Source organism: Pleurodeles waltl, chromosome 7 (genome assembly GCF_031143425.1).
Source record: "Pleurodeles waltl isolate 20211129_DDA chromosome 7, aPleWal1.hap1.20221129, whole genome shotgun sequence".
Lineage (NCBI taxonomy): Eukaryota > Metazoa > Chordata > Amphibia > Caudata > Salamandridae > Pleurodeles > Pleurodeles waltl.
This window is the reverse complement of record NC_090446.1, coordinates 593,881,420-593,901,045: the sequence shown is the minus strand read 5'-3', so window position 1 is coordinate 593,901,045 and position 19,626 is coordinate 593,881,420. Positions and strand designations below refer to the sequence as shown.

The window sequence follows — 19,626 nt, the reverse complement described above, 5'->3', positions numbered from 1 at the left end:
AAAGCACAGACGTCATGTTGAAAAAGGGCTGCTTCAGTAAAGCTTTGTTTTCAGCAGCCTTTTCAGTTGAGTATGTGTGTGTGGGTGCGTTTTAGCACTTGGGACTGCGTATGTATGCATGTTTGTATGCATGCATACGCATGGGACTGCCTGGGCATGTCTGGGCCCTTGTATGAATGTCTGGGCCCAGCGACAGTGCTCATGTGTGTGTGTTTGTGATATTTTCACAGCATGTGCCATTGCTTTCTAAATCCCAGAGCTTAAACGGTGTGAAAGGGAAAGGTACATCAGAGGATTTATTTAGAGATTACATTGTGCATCTTGCTGATGGATGATTTACTTAACTATGCAAAAGCACATTGCTAATGAAAACATCATGAGCTTATTACACTTTACCTGGAATGGAGTTGATTGCTTAGTAAATGAAGGCTAATGTCAGGTGAATGCAGAATTATAGCCAGAATTACAACTTTCTTTGGAAATATTTGCATGCCTATTTTGTCCTTGTAGGTGAAATGCAACACTTAGGCTCAAGATAAACAGAACCACCGGTATATCTCTTAGCAGCTTCTTTGCTTACGAGTTCTGCATCTATTGTTGAGCTGCAGTTAAACCAGAAAACTGTGGATGTCTCAAATCATGCTAAACCAGTGAGGCATCGCAGAACACACAAGGCAGCAGTCGCATATAGTCCGCAAAGGAAACAAACACGTTCTGCTCTGTTGCATGGTGGTTTGTCGACAGTTGCATGTAAGGGATATAGACTGGCTTATAAATCAAACCAAACTCTAAAGACCCTTTCGACCTAGTAATCTGCCAGATGTAATGCCCCAAGGAACCCATGTTTTTGGATGCCAGTATGCTTCTTGTCTTTCAGGAAGTAACACAAACCTGGAGGTCCCATAGTCATACCTGAGCAGCCACCTGGTTCCACAAAAGGCGTCCCTCTTTTAGCCCAAGTAATGCACGTCATTTGCTGCTGCTTCAATATTCATTTTGAATGATAATTGCAGGAGGGGGATCTGATGGTCGTTGGTGCAGAGTTCTTTCTGGATGATTTATGTGATTTGCTTCAGGGTTGCCCAACTTGATGGATTTATTAAGCCACTAACCTCCTGAAACTCTTGTAAATTAAAACATACTATAATGAATGGCAGTAAAACAATACTCTAAATGTTCCATTATCGTGCCGTTTTTCATGTGTGTATACTTCCCTGTGGGTGACACACATAACCAGTGCATGTTTTGAACCTCCATGGTGCAGAACCATATGTAAGTCATACATCAAATCTGCTCCAATTTTCTAAGGCATAAGGTGATACTACATTTGTTGGATGTTGTTGTGATGAGCTATGTTTCGGAGTGTATAGTAAATATTTTTGTTTATGTGGGTACTTCTGGAGTCGGCTAGATTAAGCAGCAGAAGTCATTCATGTAGCAAGATAGGCATGGCATACATAATATGGTTCATTGGATAATAATGTTATTGACTGGAACAATGGGCTAGCTGTGTGATATAGGTGAAATTAAGTAATGGATGCATGATGTCTTCAACTGTGGATGTGAAATGATTCTGCATCCTCACTCACCATATATGTAGGTGTTTTTCATCACAAGTCCATGCCACCATTCAGTTACTACTCCAGTCATAGGGAGTGTGTAGGTAAGCCATAGTGAGTACCTTTACACCTATGAACGATCTTCTTACCACTGTTAGGGGAGTACACGTGGCGTATTGACATTTGCTGCTGGCTTTGCAATATAGGGAGCCAGCTTCAAATCCTCGCCTCAGTTCAACATCCCTTGATTCTTGGCAAAACAATCCCTCTTCTCGAATAATCTTGCACCAAGTTCATGCATAAAAAAACTACAACAAAATAAAACAGTTGGCCAGTTGATAGGACACTCTCAGAGAAACTTCCATTGAACATTTCCATTGCTCTCCATTACTCTCAAACTGATAGATGCGGAACTTCTGAATGGAGAGTTCTGTGCGGATATTAAGCCCACAGAATGGGGAAGGCCTAATCCAATGATTGATGAAAACTACCAGGATGATGTGATCTCTACACATTTATGTCTCTTAGCATGCCCAACGTTACAGGCATCTGGATGTTGCTGGGGATTAATGATGTTTGCATCAGAGGCTGAATGCAGCTCTTGTCATGTGTCTCGCAGGTATTTTAGGACCTTTAGGCTGAGCCATCAGGCTGTGTACTAGGTAACCTCTGCACAATTAAAGGCTTTCTATCATGGAAAAACACTCAGATATCAAGTACGAGGAAAAGAGAGGTGCTTCTTGGTCTGTTGTGGAAAGAGTATTGTAGTCTGTTAGGCAGATCTCCGAGGTGTCCTGGTCCATACAAAAGTGGCTGGTGCAGTTCCAGTTTTTTCTCTGAATTCTGGGGCTTTTAATCCCAATTTTCTACTGGGACCAAAATGACTATAAATCTTAGAATGCAAATAATTCTAGACTGGATGGACACCTTGTGCAAGGAACTGGGGAACTTGAGAGCTCTGGTGAAGGAGTACAAAAGGGTTCTTAAATGACTGCTAACCCGAAGGCTAGAGGTGGAGGCTATGCGGCTGCCTTTTGATTGGAGGTCGCCACTGCACCATTTGGGGATTAAAGCCACTTGTTGCATGAGGGCAGAAGCAAACGCTGTTGTCATGGGCAGATGGTACATCTGATGTTAGAGTAGTAATATACACTGCTATTGTGTAATATGCACTGCTGTTGCTATTTTGGAGCTCACTAAGTCTAGGAAACTAGAAGCACGATGACTGTGCTTCTACAGCAGTCCTAGAAGACTGTTTCTAAGGTGAGAGCAGTGTAAGTTGTTGTTTTAGATCCCCTGTTTGAAAGAGCTTCGAGTGTAAAAGGGAAAGTTAATCTATATATTGTTTTTTTCCTCTTCTCTGTTGGCTCTTTCCTGCTTCTCTTCGTCAACTTAAAACATGCAAGCTCTATATATTTGAACAATAGTCATCATTTTTCTTTTAAAAAGTTACATTTTTTTCTTTCTTGCGGGCAAGCACTGGTATTTTTGGTTTTTGCTTTTTATCACTTGTAAATGTGCCTGAACATCTCGGTTCGCCCATTGGAAATCATAGGGATGCGATATACAACACTTCCACCTGCTTCTTCTCAGCCCAAAGCCCCAGTTCCTCCACTCATAGACTAAATGCCATATTAGGCTTCACACATTTTCATTTTTCATCCCACCTATTTGGATTACCCTGCCTGGTCCTCGAGCCGGGAGCCTAGGTGAAGGATGGCTTTTCTGTTTGGGCAGCTCTAGAGTCAGCTCTCAAGCAAGGATTTTTAGGAGCCACAGGCAGAATGACATTTTGCTTCTCATGAAGTAGCCTTCCCCTAAGAACACAAAGGTTTTTTTTATAGCCACTTTGTTCAAAACTGCCTCCTTCTTCTTATACCTTCATGGTGGCACTGTGAAACAGTTGCCTATAGTGGTCTTAGATAAACATTAGCATGAGCAGAGTACAGGCAAATGCAGTTGAAGGCACTCTTTCGGCTCCCTTTGTTAGCTTGACCAAGCATAAGCTTTCAACCTGCAAACAGTCATGGAGGTTTCAGGAAACAACACCCACAATTAAAAATGAAAAGTGTGCCGCACCACTCAAGAAGACTGGTCAGTCATAGTAACTGGTCAGTCATCACACCTTCTGCAGCAGAGAAAAACTGATGAGTGTCCCCTAGCCTATCATCTATCTCGGATTGTATCTGTCATCAGTAAGAGAACCTGCACAACCCCTAGGCCCGGCTTAATAAGTGCACATTATCCTTCGAGTGCAAGACTGTCATCCTTACAAGCATGGACATGACATTGAGGTAAGTGAACCGCAGCATATTCAGTAGGATCCTTGTTTCTGTAAAACAAACTAGTTTTACAAAAATTTCCTAGAGGACCTCCTACTGACATGCACCACAGTGGAGGTGACGTTTGTCTGGTAAACCAGGAATGCTCTAAAATATTTCATAAGTTTTCCTTTAGAAATGCATGTAACTACTTTTGCTTTTTTGGAAATTGTGCTGGAAGATTCACCTTATTACCTATTGTTTTAAATGAAATTCTCACTGGAAAAATCTCAAAGAAACCCCCTTTGGGATACTTGTGTTGTGTTTGCTCACTGTGCATGTTTGCCATGGAAATTTCAGGATCTGGTCTTGTGCTCATTAACTTTCAAAGTTTACCAGCCGCCACTGCACCGCACTTCAATCTGTCCCACTCTTCTACCAAACAATCTGCCCCACTCCAATCCAAAACAACCTGCTCCATGCCAATCTTCCCCACTCCAACCCAAAACAGTCTGCCCCACTCCAATCCAAAACAATCTACCCCACTACAATCCCAACTGCCCCACTCCAACAAACAAAAATCTGCCTAAGATCAACCCTTAACAATCTGCCCCACTCCAACACAATCTGCCACACTCCAATCCAAAACAATATCCCCCATTCCATTCTGCCCCACTCCAATCCAAATAAATCTGCCCCACTGTAGCCAAATCAATCTGCCCCACTCCAATGCAAAGCAATCTGCCTTACTCCAATCTTCCCCACTCCAAACCACCCCAGTCCAATCCAATCCACCCCATCCAGTCCACCTAATTCAATTTACTCCACCCCTGTCAATCCACACCACTATACCCTAATCCAATCAACCCCACTTCACCCTATTCCACTCCACTCCACAACACAACACTACAGGACACTGTCTGCCACTAAACTACTGAACTCTACTACCCTCTACTCAACTCTACAACACTCTAGTTCCCGACCCCACTCTACGACACTGTACCCCAACAAATCCACTGTCTGATACTCTACTCCACTACTTTCCACACCACTGACTTTTAACCATGCTGAACAGCAGCTACACTGGTGTACAACATGGAAAAATACATTGCCAAAGCCAATAGCTCTTGAATAGGTGAGACCTACTGACTTTTCCAATGCTTGTGTTGTTTTTGTGCCTGATTATATAGAAAAATCCTTTTTAAGCCTCTTGCTCTTTTTCTTTATAACCGTTGACCTTCTGTAACCGTGTGTACCCACCTCTATTTCAATGCCTCTCCTTGGAGAATGCCAATTTCTAACGCCACAGTACTACAGATGTAATAGGGCAGTACAGGAGTACGGCACCACGGTTCTGAGTAAAAACAGATGCACAACAATAGATGGGTTTTCAGGGACACTTGAGGAACAGTGGACACATGTCCTCCTCTGTCTGCACTGGCGGAGGGAGCATATCATGAAGTTTTCAAGAAGCAACACAGAAACTAAAGTCACTTTCTTCATGTTACCTATTCACCCTGATTTCGCGAATAACCTTTGTAAAGCGTGCTGTTTTAGTAGCTTTGAGAAAGCAAAACATGTTGCAAAACACATGTCTGTTGAGTAGCCACAACCAAAGGCAATGATAAATCACATTAAAACATTACAGAATCATAGCAACATCCATGCATTCGAAATTAATACCATTCCTTCCAAGCACTACAGATGTGTTGCACTCTGCTTGTGCCAAACAGCTCATACAGTCAACTCAATTTTCAGCTTGTGGTACTAAAACACTTCGCCACAAATGACTTTTGTGTTGAATGCTGAATGCATTTTATTCTTACCTGAGGTTATTTATCGGGCATGAAAGGGAAACTAACATGCCTAAATAGTATGTGGTCCCATATTACACTACATTACAAGTTATATTTTTCCCTAATTTTCAAGTATCACCTGTTTTGTGCTTTTTCTTCAGGTTGGATGGTGAATGGCGACTACCTTAAGTTGGCTTATAAATTTGAAGAATATATATATATATATATATATAAATAACTCGAGCCCCAAGGTAACTATAACTCGCGTCCTGCCAAGCAGTTTTTTCGTCAAAAGTTTTACTGCAAATATTACATCGATTTTATCAATGATGTTATCAAAGGTGTCATGAGTACTGTAATTTGTAGGATAATTACAAGTGCATGGCGAGGGCGTGAGTTATAGTTACCTTAGGGGCCGAGTTATAGTTACTTGGTGAATTTCTATGGTTTTGTACGTTTAACATGTGAGCCTAACTATAACGCCCCTATAACCATTGTTTTTTTTCAGTGAATTTCTATAGTTTATTTAATGTATTGTAATTTTCATTACTATACATCAATTCAACCACCGCCGCCGTGTGCGACGGCAGTTAGCCAGGCCCTGAGGCCAACCCTCTATAAGCACCAAACCTTGCATTGTGTACAGCCTTCACCCGTGCACAGCGGAGTTTGCCTGCGAGACCTGGCCTGCAGCCAGACCCTGCAGCCAACCCCCCTACCCACCCATTCCCATGCTGTGCACAGCTCTTTGACCACGCGCAGCTGGACTTGGCTGCAGCTTTTCTGAGTGTGAGAATAGGTGTGAGAGGGTGTATCTGGGGGTGAGAGTGGCCGTGAAAGTATCTGTCTTGGTGTGACAGTGTATACATCCATGTTTTAGTGGGTGCGTCAGTGTGTGTGTGGGCTTGTGAGTGGGTACATGAGGCTGTCAATTGGTCCGTGAGTGGGTGTGTGAGATTCTGAGTGGGTCTGTGAGTAGGTGCGTAACTATCTGAGTGGGTGTGTGAGGGTCTGACTGGGGCTGTGAGTGAAATCCACCCCACTCCCATACAATCCACCCCACCCCACTCCAGTCCAGTCCACTCCAATCCAATCTATCTAGCCCACATTGTGTAATCTAGTGTAATGAAAAAATGGAGTACAGTTAGCTGGAGTATGGCCGTTCTTGGTTGAGGTAAGTAAAAAACACTTTTAAATGTATGTTGTGTGCATGCTTGCGGGTTAGAGTGTGCTTATGTAAAAGAGAGTGTATATATAAGTGAATGTGTGTTTGTGTAAGCATATGTGTGAAAGTAAAGATGAAATAGTGTGTGATGTCACTTCCCCTACCCGGCATTTTGGTGAATAAACGTCCAGGTGATAACCTCTTTGCCCAGTGCCCACATCTGTAATACAGTGCAAGCAGAAAGGAAACTGCACCCCTCATTTGCGTGGGGCATGTCCCATGCAAATGGGCCCCCCCCTTTGAGACTGGCTGGGGGTGCCCTGATGTTTATGATAAAGTGGCTACGCAAGTGTCTGCGGCCCATCTGTAATACTATTGGGCATCAAGGACACATAAACCATACACACAGGCCCGTTCCGACCCTGAAGCACTTTCTATAATATGAACACCAATGGCAAATATGAGTAAAAAAACTGAGGTGGTCATTATAAACTTGGTGGTGTGGCCCGCCATGCCACACCGCCACATAAAGAACACCATGAGGGCCGCCATCGGCAGCCCTCACTCACTGTCCCTCGGATAATGATCCCTAATCCTCCAGCCTGCCAGGGAAAGGCTGGTGGAGGGGGTGCCCCGCGGCACCCATGGGGGCCCCTGCACTGCCATGCAATGGGCCAGTACTGTCCGGTACTGAGTACCAGCACTTTTTTATTTTGAGAGGCAGAGTACCTGCACTTCTCCAGAAAAATGTAATACTTTCAATTAGAGGGTACCGGCACTTTTCAGAAACAATCAGGTACTCTAGTACAGAGTACCTACACTTCTATTTTTCCATTTCAAACACTGCCCCATACCACAGGTTGTAAATTACCTCGGGAGAGTTTACAAAACCAGGGAGGACCTGGCCTGGCAGTTCGGGCTGGACTGTTCTCATGGGAAACAGGGTCAAGACTGATTTGCATATGGCTGGGTCCAAACTGGGGTGATGAGGCGAGCGAAATACCGATGGACAAACCCAGCTCTGTGACTGGGGGGGTGAGCGTTTGAAACGTTTCAACACTCCGTCCACCGTTTTTTTTGTGATGTAGCCTTGAGTTTACAAAACCAACTGCTTAAGACCTGCCAATGTCTTACTGTGGCTTTTGTGACATGGTAGTCTTATTTAGACAACATTTGCACTGGATTAGATCATTATATTGATGGGCTACGAAACAGGTCATTTAAAAAAAAAAAAACTAAAAACGAAGTTGATTTGAAGCTCTGACCAGAACATGCGTGGCATGTCTTCTCGTGTCCCCTCTTAACTCTGCTTGTACAACAGCTGCTCATGTCCACTCGCTATCCCAAACCCCGGAGGCCCTCGGGGGAGACATGCAGAAGCCCTCCCGAAGGTCTGAAGGAGAGCATACATAAATAATGTCATGAAAAGTAAAATGCGACTAACAGACAGTAAAGAAACAACAGTATAATTTACGAACACAGAAAGTGTGCGACGCGTGTTCAGGGTACTCACCTATCAACCCCATGTAGGACTGCAAGCAAGCGTCGCGGTGCACGTGAGCGCATGCACTGTGACCTCGGCCCAGGGACTGGCACTGGGTCTGGAAATGGGCCAGACGTGACCTGCAAAAAAAATAAAAAATTCAAAGGTGACCAGGGCCAAGAGCAATACAGGAGGGCAGCAAAGGGTGGAATACGGGGGAGCAGACCTAGCCGTACAATGCGAATTAGTTAAGAAAATACATTGACTGCATGTTGATGCCACTGGACAGACGTGCTTTTTACCACAGTGCTCTTTATACCTTTTAAAGCCAGTCCCGCCTTCGCTTGAAAATAATTTGGAGCTACCCAAAGAATGTATTTTTGCAATTAGAATGTTAATTATTGTGAGGAAAATAAAAAGCATTGTAATTGGGCTTAAGAGTTTTTTTTCCAGAAATGCAGCCTAAAGCTGATGTCCAACTCTGCTTTTCAATTTATTGAAACAAAACATGCACTGACACCACTACTACCCAACCAAACACATTGAGGTATGAGATTACCTCTTAGAAAGACAAAACCCATGCTACACTTTGAGACTTTTTTTCTAGTATTCGATTACTGCAAGAGAGTCTGGGAGTGGAAGGTATGTATTGTCAAGAAATGTTCACAATAACATCATATTCGTTGTTATCTTTTATTTTCTCACATTAATTTCGCCATTTCATGCATTGAACAGATGTTCAGGGGTGCCCGTTGTAGAGAGCCATCCGGCCTCTCCTATAATTTGTATCATGTTCCGCGCGTCCGGGAGGAGCGCGGAACCGAGCCTATAAATAAAGAGGGGGCTGCACTGACGCAGTTCTTCCCCAGTAGCACACATATGTGTATGCGTGTTCTTTTAAGCGCAGCGAACAGGCCCAACGTCTACACTGGCGACGAGTGGGCCCATGAACCCTGCGCCGTGCAGGAGCAAAAAAGAAGACGCGTTCGGAGCCTACCCGAACGCGCCCGTGACGACCGGCGACCCCGCTCACCCCGACCCAGACGGAGGAAAAGAAACGTGCTTGAGACCTACCAGAGCGGGTCCGCCGCACCACTGGTCGAGGCCGCTGTGCGCCCGCTGGGTCACAGCCAATCTGCACCCGGCGCGCGCTAATCGGCACTGCGGGGGTCGCTGACGCGGACCCAAGAACAACGAGGCGGCCCGACCTCAGACGGTGAGTCAGCTCCAGCGCTCCCGTCCGAGGCCTGCGTACACCACGTGGGAGGCAGGATCCACGTGTGCTCTCGGTTGCCGGGAAATGGCAACGAGAACACACGGCCGCGCTCCCCGAGCGAGGGAAGCGCTGTTTTCAGAAGAGCGCCTGAATTTAGGAGCGGAAGAGCTCCTTGAAAAAAAATATTAAATAAAGGCAAAATTAACAATAGAGACACGGCAAAGAGCACAATGGATAGAAACGGAGGAAAAAGAGAAGCCCCAAACAAAAAAACAAAAAATAATAATAAATAAATAAGAAGCAGTGAAAAGGGGGCATTACAGTACAGTGCAAAAAAAAAGATAAATAAAAGGAACTCAAGAGACATAACCACATTAAAGGCACTAGAAGAAGAAAAAAAAATCACCCAACGATATAGTCAGCAAGGAAGATGAGTGCACCACAGCAAGACAATCCTCAGCCGCCTGCGCAAGTAAACACCAGGGCTCATTCCTCAGTCACCGCGCTGCCTCCATTCAGCCAACTAATTGATCCGGCCACTGCAGAGCCAAGATGGCGCCTGTGGCTCAATCGACTGGAAAACTACTTCTGCGCTACTAGAGAAACAGACGGAGCAGTACGCAGATCCCTCATGCTGCTAATGGGGGGAGATGAACTGCAAGAGTTATTTGATGCACTCCCAGACACAGGGGATAAGTCAGATTTTGACGCCGCAGTCCTAGCATTAAACAGTCATTTTGACCCACAACTAAACTCAGACTATGAACGCTTCAAGCATCGCCAAGCTCAACAAACTGATGTCGAGTTAATGGAAATGTTTTATGCGCGGCTGAGAAAACTAGCAAGTTCGTGCGTAGGGCTTAATCTGCAAGAAGAGATCAGAGCCCAGATCATCCAAGGGTGCCGATCCAACGCCCTGAGAAAACTCATCCTACGCCAGCAAGGCATCTCTCTTGATGACATACTGGTCCTGGCACGATCACACAAACTGTCGGCAGTGCGGGCGGATGCCATGGCAGCGGTGAGGGGTCAATCGATGGCAGCTTCGTCCAACACACGCCCACTTCAAATAAAGGAAGAGCAGACAGAGGCCATTCACGCTCGCCCACCGTCAGGACGCAGGCCGAACTTTTTCAGGTCCAGTGAACGCACCTGCGGCAGCTGCGGGTATGAACACAGGGCTACGTCAGGATGCCCGGCAAAAGGGAAAACATGTAATCAGTGCGGCAAGAACAACCATTTTGCCAAAGTATGCAGGTCAGGACGAAACAAGCCAGTAGACCAGACGGGAAAAGACGCCAAAGTCAGGAGTGCGAGTAAAGGCAAGGATGACTCTAAGGAAAGCACAACTCAAGGGATGCCCGTCTTTGAAGAAGATGAAGACGAAGACATCCTTGTAATCTCGTTCACCGGTCCGAGACAACAAAAGAAGCGACCGCCACCAATGAGCAACATACAAGTCAATGGCATGTCAGCAACAGTACTCATCGATACGGGGGCATCTGTTAACGTAATGGATGACACCCTGTTCCGACAGCTGGTCCTGACACCATCTCTTGCCCCAACTACCACCAAAATATACAACTACGGAGGTCGAGAGCCGCTGCCGCTGAAAGGCACGATAGAAGTGTCTGTGGCCAGTGGAAGTGTTTCAACACAAGCAAAATTTTATGTGGTAACAGGAGACCGAGGTACACTGTTGGGGTGTCACACTGCGGAGGAGCTGGAACTGGTGTTCTTTGCACGACAAATATACGAATCACATGTCGAACAGCTGGTTGGGGTGTTTCTGCAGTTATTTGAAGGGCTGGGACGGTTAAAAGGCAAACAAGTCAAACTTCACATAGACCCAAGCGTCCCGCCAGTTGCTTTGAGACATCGGCGTGTGCCATTCCATTTATGACCGGCAGTGGAAAAGGAGTTGCAGTTACTTGAAAGTCAAGGAGTAATTGAAAAGGTAGAAGGGCCAACACCATGGGTTTCACCTCTGGTAATAGCGCCGAAACCTAAGCAACCTGGTGCCATTCGTCTGTGTGTCGACATGCACATACCCAACAAAGCCATCAAGAGGGAGAGGCACATAACACCTACCATGGATGATATTATAGCCGATCTGAATGGAGCACAGTGGTTTTCAAAATTGGACCTGAATGCTGGGTATCATCAGCTAGAATTGGATCCAGAGAGTAGGAACATCACCACATTCTCAATGCATGTGGGGCTCCGGCGGTACAAGCGGTTGAGCTTTGGGGTGTCCTCGGCTGCCGAGGTTTTCCAGAATGCTATTCGAGAGACTTTGTCTGGACTACCAGGGGTAATAAATCTAAGTGATGACATCCTCATACACTCTAAGACAAGAGACGAACACCATCACCACTTGAGAGCTACGTTGCAGAGGCTAGCAGAGGCAGGGCTGGCGCTCCACAGAAAAAAAGGTGCGTTTTATCAAACGTCGGTGGAGTTTTTTGGTTATGTGTTCTCTAAAGAAGGTTTGCAAGTAGACCCACGGAAAGCTGACGCCATTCGGCAAGCCATGATTCAGAAGAATCCCACTGAAGTGAGAAGTTTCCTAGGCATGGCCACCTATTGCGGAAGGTTCATTCCACAGCTCGCTACTATGGCAGAACGACTCCGACAACTCACGAAGGGAGTACAGAGGTGGGAATGGAGCCCGGTTGCAGACAAAGCGTTCACAGACATCAAATCAGCGCTATTAGATAAAGCCACCATGGCGTACTTCAATCCCCATCGACGGACGGAGGTCGTGGTTGATGCCAGTCCCGTAGGCCTCGGTGCCGTTCTTCTCCAAGAACAGAATCACCAGGAGTGGGTTCCGGTTGCATATGCCAGCAGGGCGTTGTCTGCAGTTGAGACCAGATATGCACAGATTGAGCGAGAAGCGTTAGCTATTCGATGGGCGTGCAGACATTTTCATCTGTACTTATATGGACAAGAATTTCAGGTGGTAACTGACCACAAGCCTTTAGTGTCTCTGTTTGCTGGAGGTATGCGTCTGGCGCCTCCACGAATAGAGCGGTGGGCCGTTCTGCTTCAGCCCTATCGATTTTCTGTGGTCTATCGACCAGGTGTAAACAACCCAGCTGATTACTTGTCTCGCCACCCGTCTCCGGTAATGTCCGATGAATACCAGGAACAGGATGAGGAGAGCACGGAAGTGTTTGTAAACATGGTTGTGCAGTCGGCATGTCCTAATGCCCTTGGGATAGTCGACATTATGGATGCCACCAAAGCAGATGTGGTGTTGAATCAAGTCAAGGAAGACCTAGAGAACAGACAAAGGAAACACTTCCTGGAAAAGACGAAAGTATCCACTCTGGAACATAAGGAGATGATGCAGGGGATGTGGAGAGTGCGAGACGAGCTCTCTGCAGATGGTCAAGGGCTAATTCTGAGGGGAAGGAGAATTGTGCTGCCTCGGAGTCTGTGGGCCCGAGTGGTGGAGTTGGCCCATCAGGGTCATCAGGGTGCTGCCAAGACCAAAGCCAGGTTGCGTGCGAAAGTGTGGTTCCCTGGCATGGACGGTCAGGTGGATGAGCTGGTGGGGAAGTGTCATTCATGCATTATCACATCTGGAGAGCCACCTAGCTGCCCAATCATCACGGAACCAGCTAGTCAGAAGCTGTGGACGAAAGTGAGCATGGACTTTGGCAGTTTTCCAGACGGGAGGTTGACAGTCGTCCTTATGGACTCGTATACTAAGTTTCCGGTTGTTGAAGTCGTATCCTCGACCTCGTTTGAGAATGTACGGCCCATACTTCAAAAGACATTTGCCATGTTTGGACTCCCGGATGAGGTCAGGACTGACAACGGGCCTCCGTTCCATGGACAAGAGTTTAGGTCTTATCTGGATGGTCTGGCCATACATCATCGTAAGGTCATGCCTTATTGGCCTCAGGCCAACGGTGATGTTGAAAGGTTCATGCGCACTCTAAACTGAGCGTTACGGATAGGCGTGGAACAGCGAGAAGATGGAGAAACATGTTTGCAGCAGTTCCTCAGTGCTTATCGCCAGACCCCACACAGCACCACAGGGTGCGCCCCGGCTGCGTTGATGTTTAGAGCTCCACCAAGAGATAGTATCCCGGCTGGTCCTCACTGGGTGGCCCCAGAATTAGATATCCAAGCTACCCAGCGCCGTCGAGAACTTGCTAACCAAAAGGCTACGGAGAAACGGCGAAGTAGGTTTAGAGACTTTCAAGAAGGTGATCTGGTGGTAGTCAAAAGTCGCCGGCCAGGAGGAAAGTTTCAAACAACTTTTGAACCTGAACCGTGGCAGATCATGGGTGTAAAAGGCGCCATGGTGACAGTAGCTCGGGGAAGGCAGAGAGTCACCAGGAACGTGTCACACTTCAGGAGAGCAGGAGTCTCATCCCAGTCGGGGGATAATGGAGAGATCGATGAAGAGTCTGGTGTCCTCCTGAATGATATTGGAAGGGCTGAAGGTGGCACAGCATCCGTCCCAGAAGTGCAAAGATCATCAGCAAAGGAGGGTGAGCCTGAAGGGGCGCCTCCCAGAGGTGGAAGGTATCATCTGCGGCCCAATCCCATGCCGAACAGTCAACTTAAAGACTTTGTTTGTCCTCTATACTAGTCACCGGTTAAATCCTGGTGTGGTCGTCCAGTGACGGCACCCCGCAGGGGTTTTGCAAAATAAGAATACGAAAAAGTTGTTTCCAGAATTTGAAGTGAACCGCTACCCTATTTCTGCGTTACTCTTTCTTTTGTTTTGTTTGAGTCGCAGGCTCTCCATTGTGGACTTTTGTTTGGGTCGGGTTAAATGTATGCATTTGTTCTACTGGCCCGTGTGAATTAAAACATGGGAGGGATGTAGAGAGCCATCCGGCCTCTCCTATAATTTGTATCATGTTCAGCGCGTCCGGGAGGAGCGCGGAACCGAGCCTATAAATAAAGAGGGGGCTGCACTGACGCAGTTCTTCCCCAGTAGCACACATAAGTGTATGCGTGTTCTTTTAAGTGCAGCGAACAGGCCCCACGTCTACACCCGTCAACAGCACATTTTGACAAGTGCATTAGTAAACTGTTCATTTAGAGAGACCCTTGTGTAGTTGCTGTGGTAGCTTGAGATTACTTTTTTGTCACAGTCTCATGCCCCCTAAACATCACCCGCCATCGGACGGATGGGGACCACCCACATTTTGAAGACTGTTTCACAAACATGTCTGTAGGCAAATTATAATAGGCCATGGAGGAAGCAGAGAAGGGCCGGGTGGTCAGAGAACGAGAAAAGAGGGGGTTGAATGGGTCAAACAGGAGAACAGAGCAGGGGTGAGATACAGGTGAGCAAAGCGAAGGAAAATGAATTAAGGAAAGCACTGGGGTGAAATACAGGACAGCAAAGCGATGGGATGCGGAATATGCAAAAGCAAAGCTAAAAAAACAATGAATAAAGGAATGCAAACTTAGGAGATGTGGTACAGAGGAGAGCAGAGCTAGAAAACAGGCAATAAAGAAAAAGAGAGATAGGGATGTGAAATATGGGAGTAGAGCTTGGGAGGAGGAAATAAAGAAAAGGAGAGCTGGGGTGTGTGTGAATGAATACAGGACAGCAATGCTATGAAACATGAAATAAAGGATAACAAAGCTAGGGGGTGTGCTCCACTGAAGAGCAGAGGTAGGAAACAGACAGTAGAGGGGAAATTAGCAACGTAATGGGTGTTGCGTTTGTTTGAGTTAAGAGCTATTAGCGTTGTAAATTCCTAACTAGACTTGTCTTGCCACAAAACTGAAAATAAAAAGTAAAACTGTTGACATAATCGAGCCGATCCAAAGCACAACAGCCGATGTGAGCGTGAGTGCAAAGGAGAGACACAAAAGGAAAAAGAAGTTCGCTCGCAGCCAAAGTTATCGGCAAAAGTGCATTTATCCATGTAACAAGGTCAGTGTTCAAGGCGGTAACAAAACTGCCCCAAGGAGGGACAAATGTAAAGCATGTACCAATTTTATGTCAAGAACGGAGGCTCCTATTATGCTTCTCTAACTTGCTTTATTTTAAATAGCAGCAGTCAAGAAACTACAACTCCCATGGGGTTTAAAAAACAGAAAAGCCAATGGGAGAACAACAGAAGAAACAGATGTACCAATCACAATACACGGCTATACGTGACCACTAAGCTTGACTGCGACCAGCCCTCTTTCTTGCTGCTCGCAGTCAAGATAAGTGGTGTTTTTATTCCTCTCTCATATTATTCCATTGTTTTGTTCTGACGCGTCTATTTATTTATTTACATGTTATTGTTTCCTCGATATTACATTTAAGCGGATGATTGTTTCGCTTTATTCCGCTTAAACCCGTCGCAGCGTTCCTTCCAGCCCTTAGGCTTCGGAAGCTGCGCTCACGCGCGTTCTTACTGAGGCATTTCGCTGCCTCTTTTCCGAACGTTCTAATTGAACGCTCCTTACCGCTGCTTGCCGTTGTTTCCTCACACGCGTCTCGCACCGTTGTGGAGCCCCGACTGCTCTTGTTTATCGGTGTCGCTCCTCTGCCTACGCAACTACTTCCTCCTCAGGCAATCTCTTCTCGGTCAGACACGCCTTAGGGGTGTGTACTTATTTTTTACTTTGTATTTCCTGGTTTTACCTAACCCTTTCAGTAAGGGCTTTTTTCTCCCTGCCACAATTGTATCTGTTTCTTTACCTTTAACTATTCTTTAACCATACTTTTCAGTATTATGGATCCTCTGGATTCTTCATCATCCAATATGAATGATTTTGGAACCCTCATTAATGAGGCTGTGGCTAAAGCTGTTTCAGCTTCCATGTCAAAAATGTCTAAGAATTTTGAGACCACTGTTCAAAACATGGTCCACAAATCCTTCCTGGCCCATTCTGCGGGGGATAGCAGAAAAAGAAAATCAAAGGATTTGTACATTCAAAAACCATCCGATGGTGCTTTTTCGGCTGGTGAAGTTTCTTCACCCAGGGATGAGGACGAGTTTCCTCCCAGGCCTCCTTCTCAGGAGGGGAATAGTAATGTTTTTAGTAAATGTAAATCCAAGTCAAAGCATTCTGTTATAGCGCCAAAACAAATTGTTATCTCCCACATTTCAGATACCGATGAGGATGTCGGTGATGCAGATGAGGCGGATGACGCCTCAGATATATGGGGTTCACAGTCTCAGGCTTCCCCTGCTAAAAAGCCTAAATTAAATGTTTCGGACCTGTTCTTTGCCAAGACTGTTTTAAATGCGGATGGTAACCCCATGTTCGATCCCTCACTCCTTCACCACCCTAACTCCACAGAGTGGTCTCCTTCCTCTCAGGTGGGCAAATACATTGCTTCCAGGTTAAGAGTTCCTCTGGATAAACAGACAAGGGCCAAATTGAGATCTGAGTGCCCCAGACCATCACTTTTTTCCCATATTACAGCGACTCCTTCCATTGACGAATCAATCTTGACCTTTTTCTCCAAATTCGGAAAGGACCCCTGTAAGGGGGTAGACAAGGCCTGGTCAAACTGCCAGGACAAACTTCTGGATGTAGTGGGTCCTCTGGCTCGTATTTTAGACCTGGCAGAATCAGCAAAAATGGACGAAGCAGACATCGATCCTGCTGAGCTATCTTTATGGACTCAGAGAGCCTTTTGTCTTCTTGGCAACGCTAATGCCTCCATGATTCACGAAAGGAGGAAAGGGTTACTCCTAAAGTTGGACCCCAAATTGTCTAACCTAGCCAACATGGATCCCGGTATTAAAGCCGATGGCCATCTTTTTGGTGATACTTTCATTAAAGACTTGGGAAAATTTGTTTCTACTTTTTCCTCTATTGACAAGGCTCAACAAAACATCAAAAAGGTTTTCAATCAACGTGTTTTTGCCAGGGCCTGTACAGGCAGGAGCCGCTCTACCGGCCGGTCCTTCCAGGGAAACAGAGGCTCATCTTACTCCTCTCATTCCACCTACGCATCTCAAGCCTACAAGCCCCAGTTCTACCCACAACGTGGCAGAGGCTACAGGGGTCATGGTCAACGTGGATTCCGATCCAACAATAACCAAGGTAAGCCCTGTTTCTGGCCTTCCTCCAATCGGGGGCCGATTTCGCTATTTCACCCAAAAATGGCGCACACTGACTTCAGATCCTTGGTTTCTCAATACAATTCTAGGTTACCAAATAGAGTTCTATGCCACTCCCTTCCAAAGTTACTTTCCCCCGCCCCCTCGTTTTTCCACAGAGATGACCACCCTCATTTCAGTAGAAATAGCATCTCTTCTGTCAAAGCGAGCCATCCAAAAAGCTCCCCTAGATCCCTCCGGTTTCCTCAGTTCTCTCTTTTTGGTGCAAAAGAAGAACAAGAAGTTCAGACCTGTGATAAATCTCAGAGATTTCAACCAGTTTGTCGTTTACCGACATTTCAAAATGGAGACCATTATACATCTCAGGGACATTCTCCTTCCCTTCGATTTCATGGTCCGTCTAGACCTTCAGGATGCTTATCTTTCAGTTCCCATTCATCCGAGTCACAGAAAATATCTTCAATTTCAATGGCTAGGTTAGTCGTATCAGTTTTCCTCCCTCCCATTCGGCCTATCTTCCGCACCTTGGTGCTTCACCAAGTTAATGAAGCCGGTCACGGCTCATCTCAGGTCGTTAGGCATCAGACTTTTAATTTATCTCAACGACATTCTCTTACTACATCAAGATCATTCCACTCTCTTATCTCAGTTGCAAATAACTTGCTCCCTTCTCTCCCAACTCGGTTTTCTTCTCAACGAAGCAAAGTCAAATACTCTCCCATCTCAAAGAATAGACTTCTTAGGGTTCGAGATAGACTCCTCTTCCTCGATTCTCCATCTCCCGTCACAAAAAGTACATACGATAAACCAGAAATCCGGAAAACACTCAGCAGATCTCAAATTTCTCTCAGAACTCTGGCCAGGATTGTGGGTCTTCTGTCTGCTTCAATTCAGGCCATATTTCCTTGCCCTCTCCATTACCGGGCTCTTCAGAGGCTCAAAATCCGTCATCTCAGAAGAGGTCTTGCCTATTCAGAGATGGTAGCTCTCGATCACGAGTCTCGTTTAGAACTCCAATGGTGGATAGACCATTTAGACGCCTGGAACGGCAGGGATATTTTTCCATCAGCCCCCGATCTTGTATTAGAGTCCGATGCAAGCCTGACGGGTTGGGGCACCCGCTGTGGCTCAATCTCGACTGGGGGTACATGGTCACTCGAGGAGTCCAGATTGCACATCAATTATTTAGAGATGCTTGCGGGGTCCTTTGCAATCAAACGTCTTTCAAAGGACAGAGTGCAGTGTACCATCCTCCTCCGCATGGACAATGTTTCGGCTGTCCGTTACATAAACCATCTCGGAGGAACCAGATCGAAGCCCCTCGCAGACCTCGCAAAAATACTTTGGGAGCATTGCCTCCTCAACGAAATTTCCCTCTCAGCAGAATATCTCCCAGGCTTCCTCAACCAAACAGCGGACTGGCACTCTTGCTTCCTCAAAGACTACAGCGATTGGAAACTTCATCCCTCAGTTTTCCATTCTATATTTCACAAATGGGGCCCTTTTGCCATAGACCTTTTCGCTTCCCGTCTCAACTCTCAGTTACCCCTCTTTTTCAGTTGGCGTCCAGACCCTTCCGCTTTGGCCTTGAACGCTTTTCTACAAGACTGGTCCCAAATGACCAATTATGCGTTTCCTCCTTTCTTAATGATCACCAGGGTATTGGCCCAGATCAGACGCCAGAAGGCCACATCAGTGCTGGTAGTCCCTTTCTGGCAGTCGCAAATGTGGTTTCTCCCTCTCTTGGAATTGGCAATCAACTCCCCCCTCCTTCTCCCTTCGTTCCCTTCTCTTCTTCTGGACCCGCGCGGGAATCCTCATCCCCTTGTCATCAACAACACTCTTCAGCTTTCGGCATGGAAGTTGTCAGGACTTCCCGACCTTCCATCCCAATTTCGGATGAAGCTGCGGACCTCATCAGCAAGGCCTGGGCCCCAGGTACCAGAAAGGCATATAACTCCGCCTGGTCGCTTTGGTCTAGCTGGTGTATGGGAAGGGACCTCGATCCAGTTTCAGCAGATATAAATTATGTCATTAATTTTTTGGCTGCACAGGCTGGCATAGGTAAGTCATACAGGACGATTAATCTATATCG

At 46.2% G+C, this 19,626-nt stretch overlaps 1 protein-coding gene across 1 annotated transcript in view; it reads right to left on the bottom strand.

Moving 5' to 3' along the window:
- GFRA3 (GDNF family receptor alpha 3) overlaps nt 1-19,626 on the bottom strand; it is a 115,313-nt gene that overhangs the window by 34,516 nt on the left and 61,171 nt on the right. Inside the window, exon 5 of the mRNA XM_069244455.1 lies at nt 8,295-8,404. Within this exon, the coding sequence (XP_069100556.1) occupies nt 8,295-8,404 (110 nt within the window). The remainder of the gene's footprint in view (nt 1-8,294; nt 8,405-19,626) is intronic.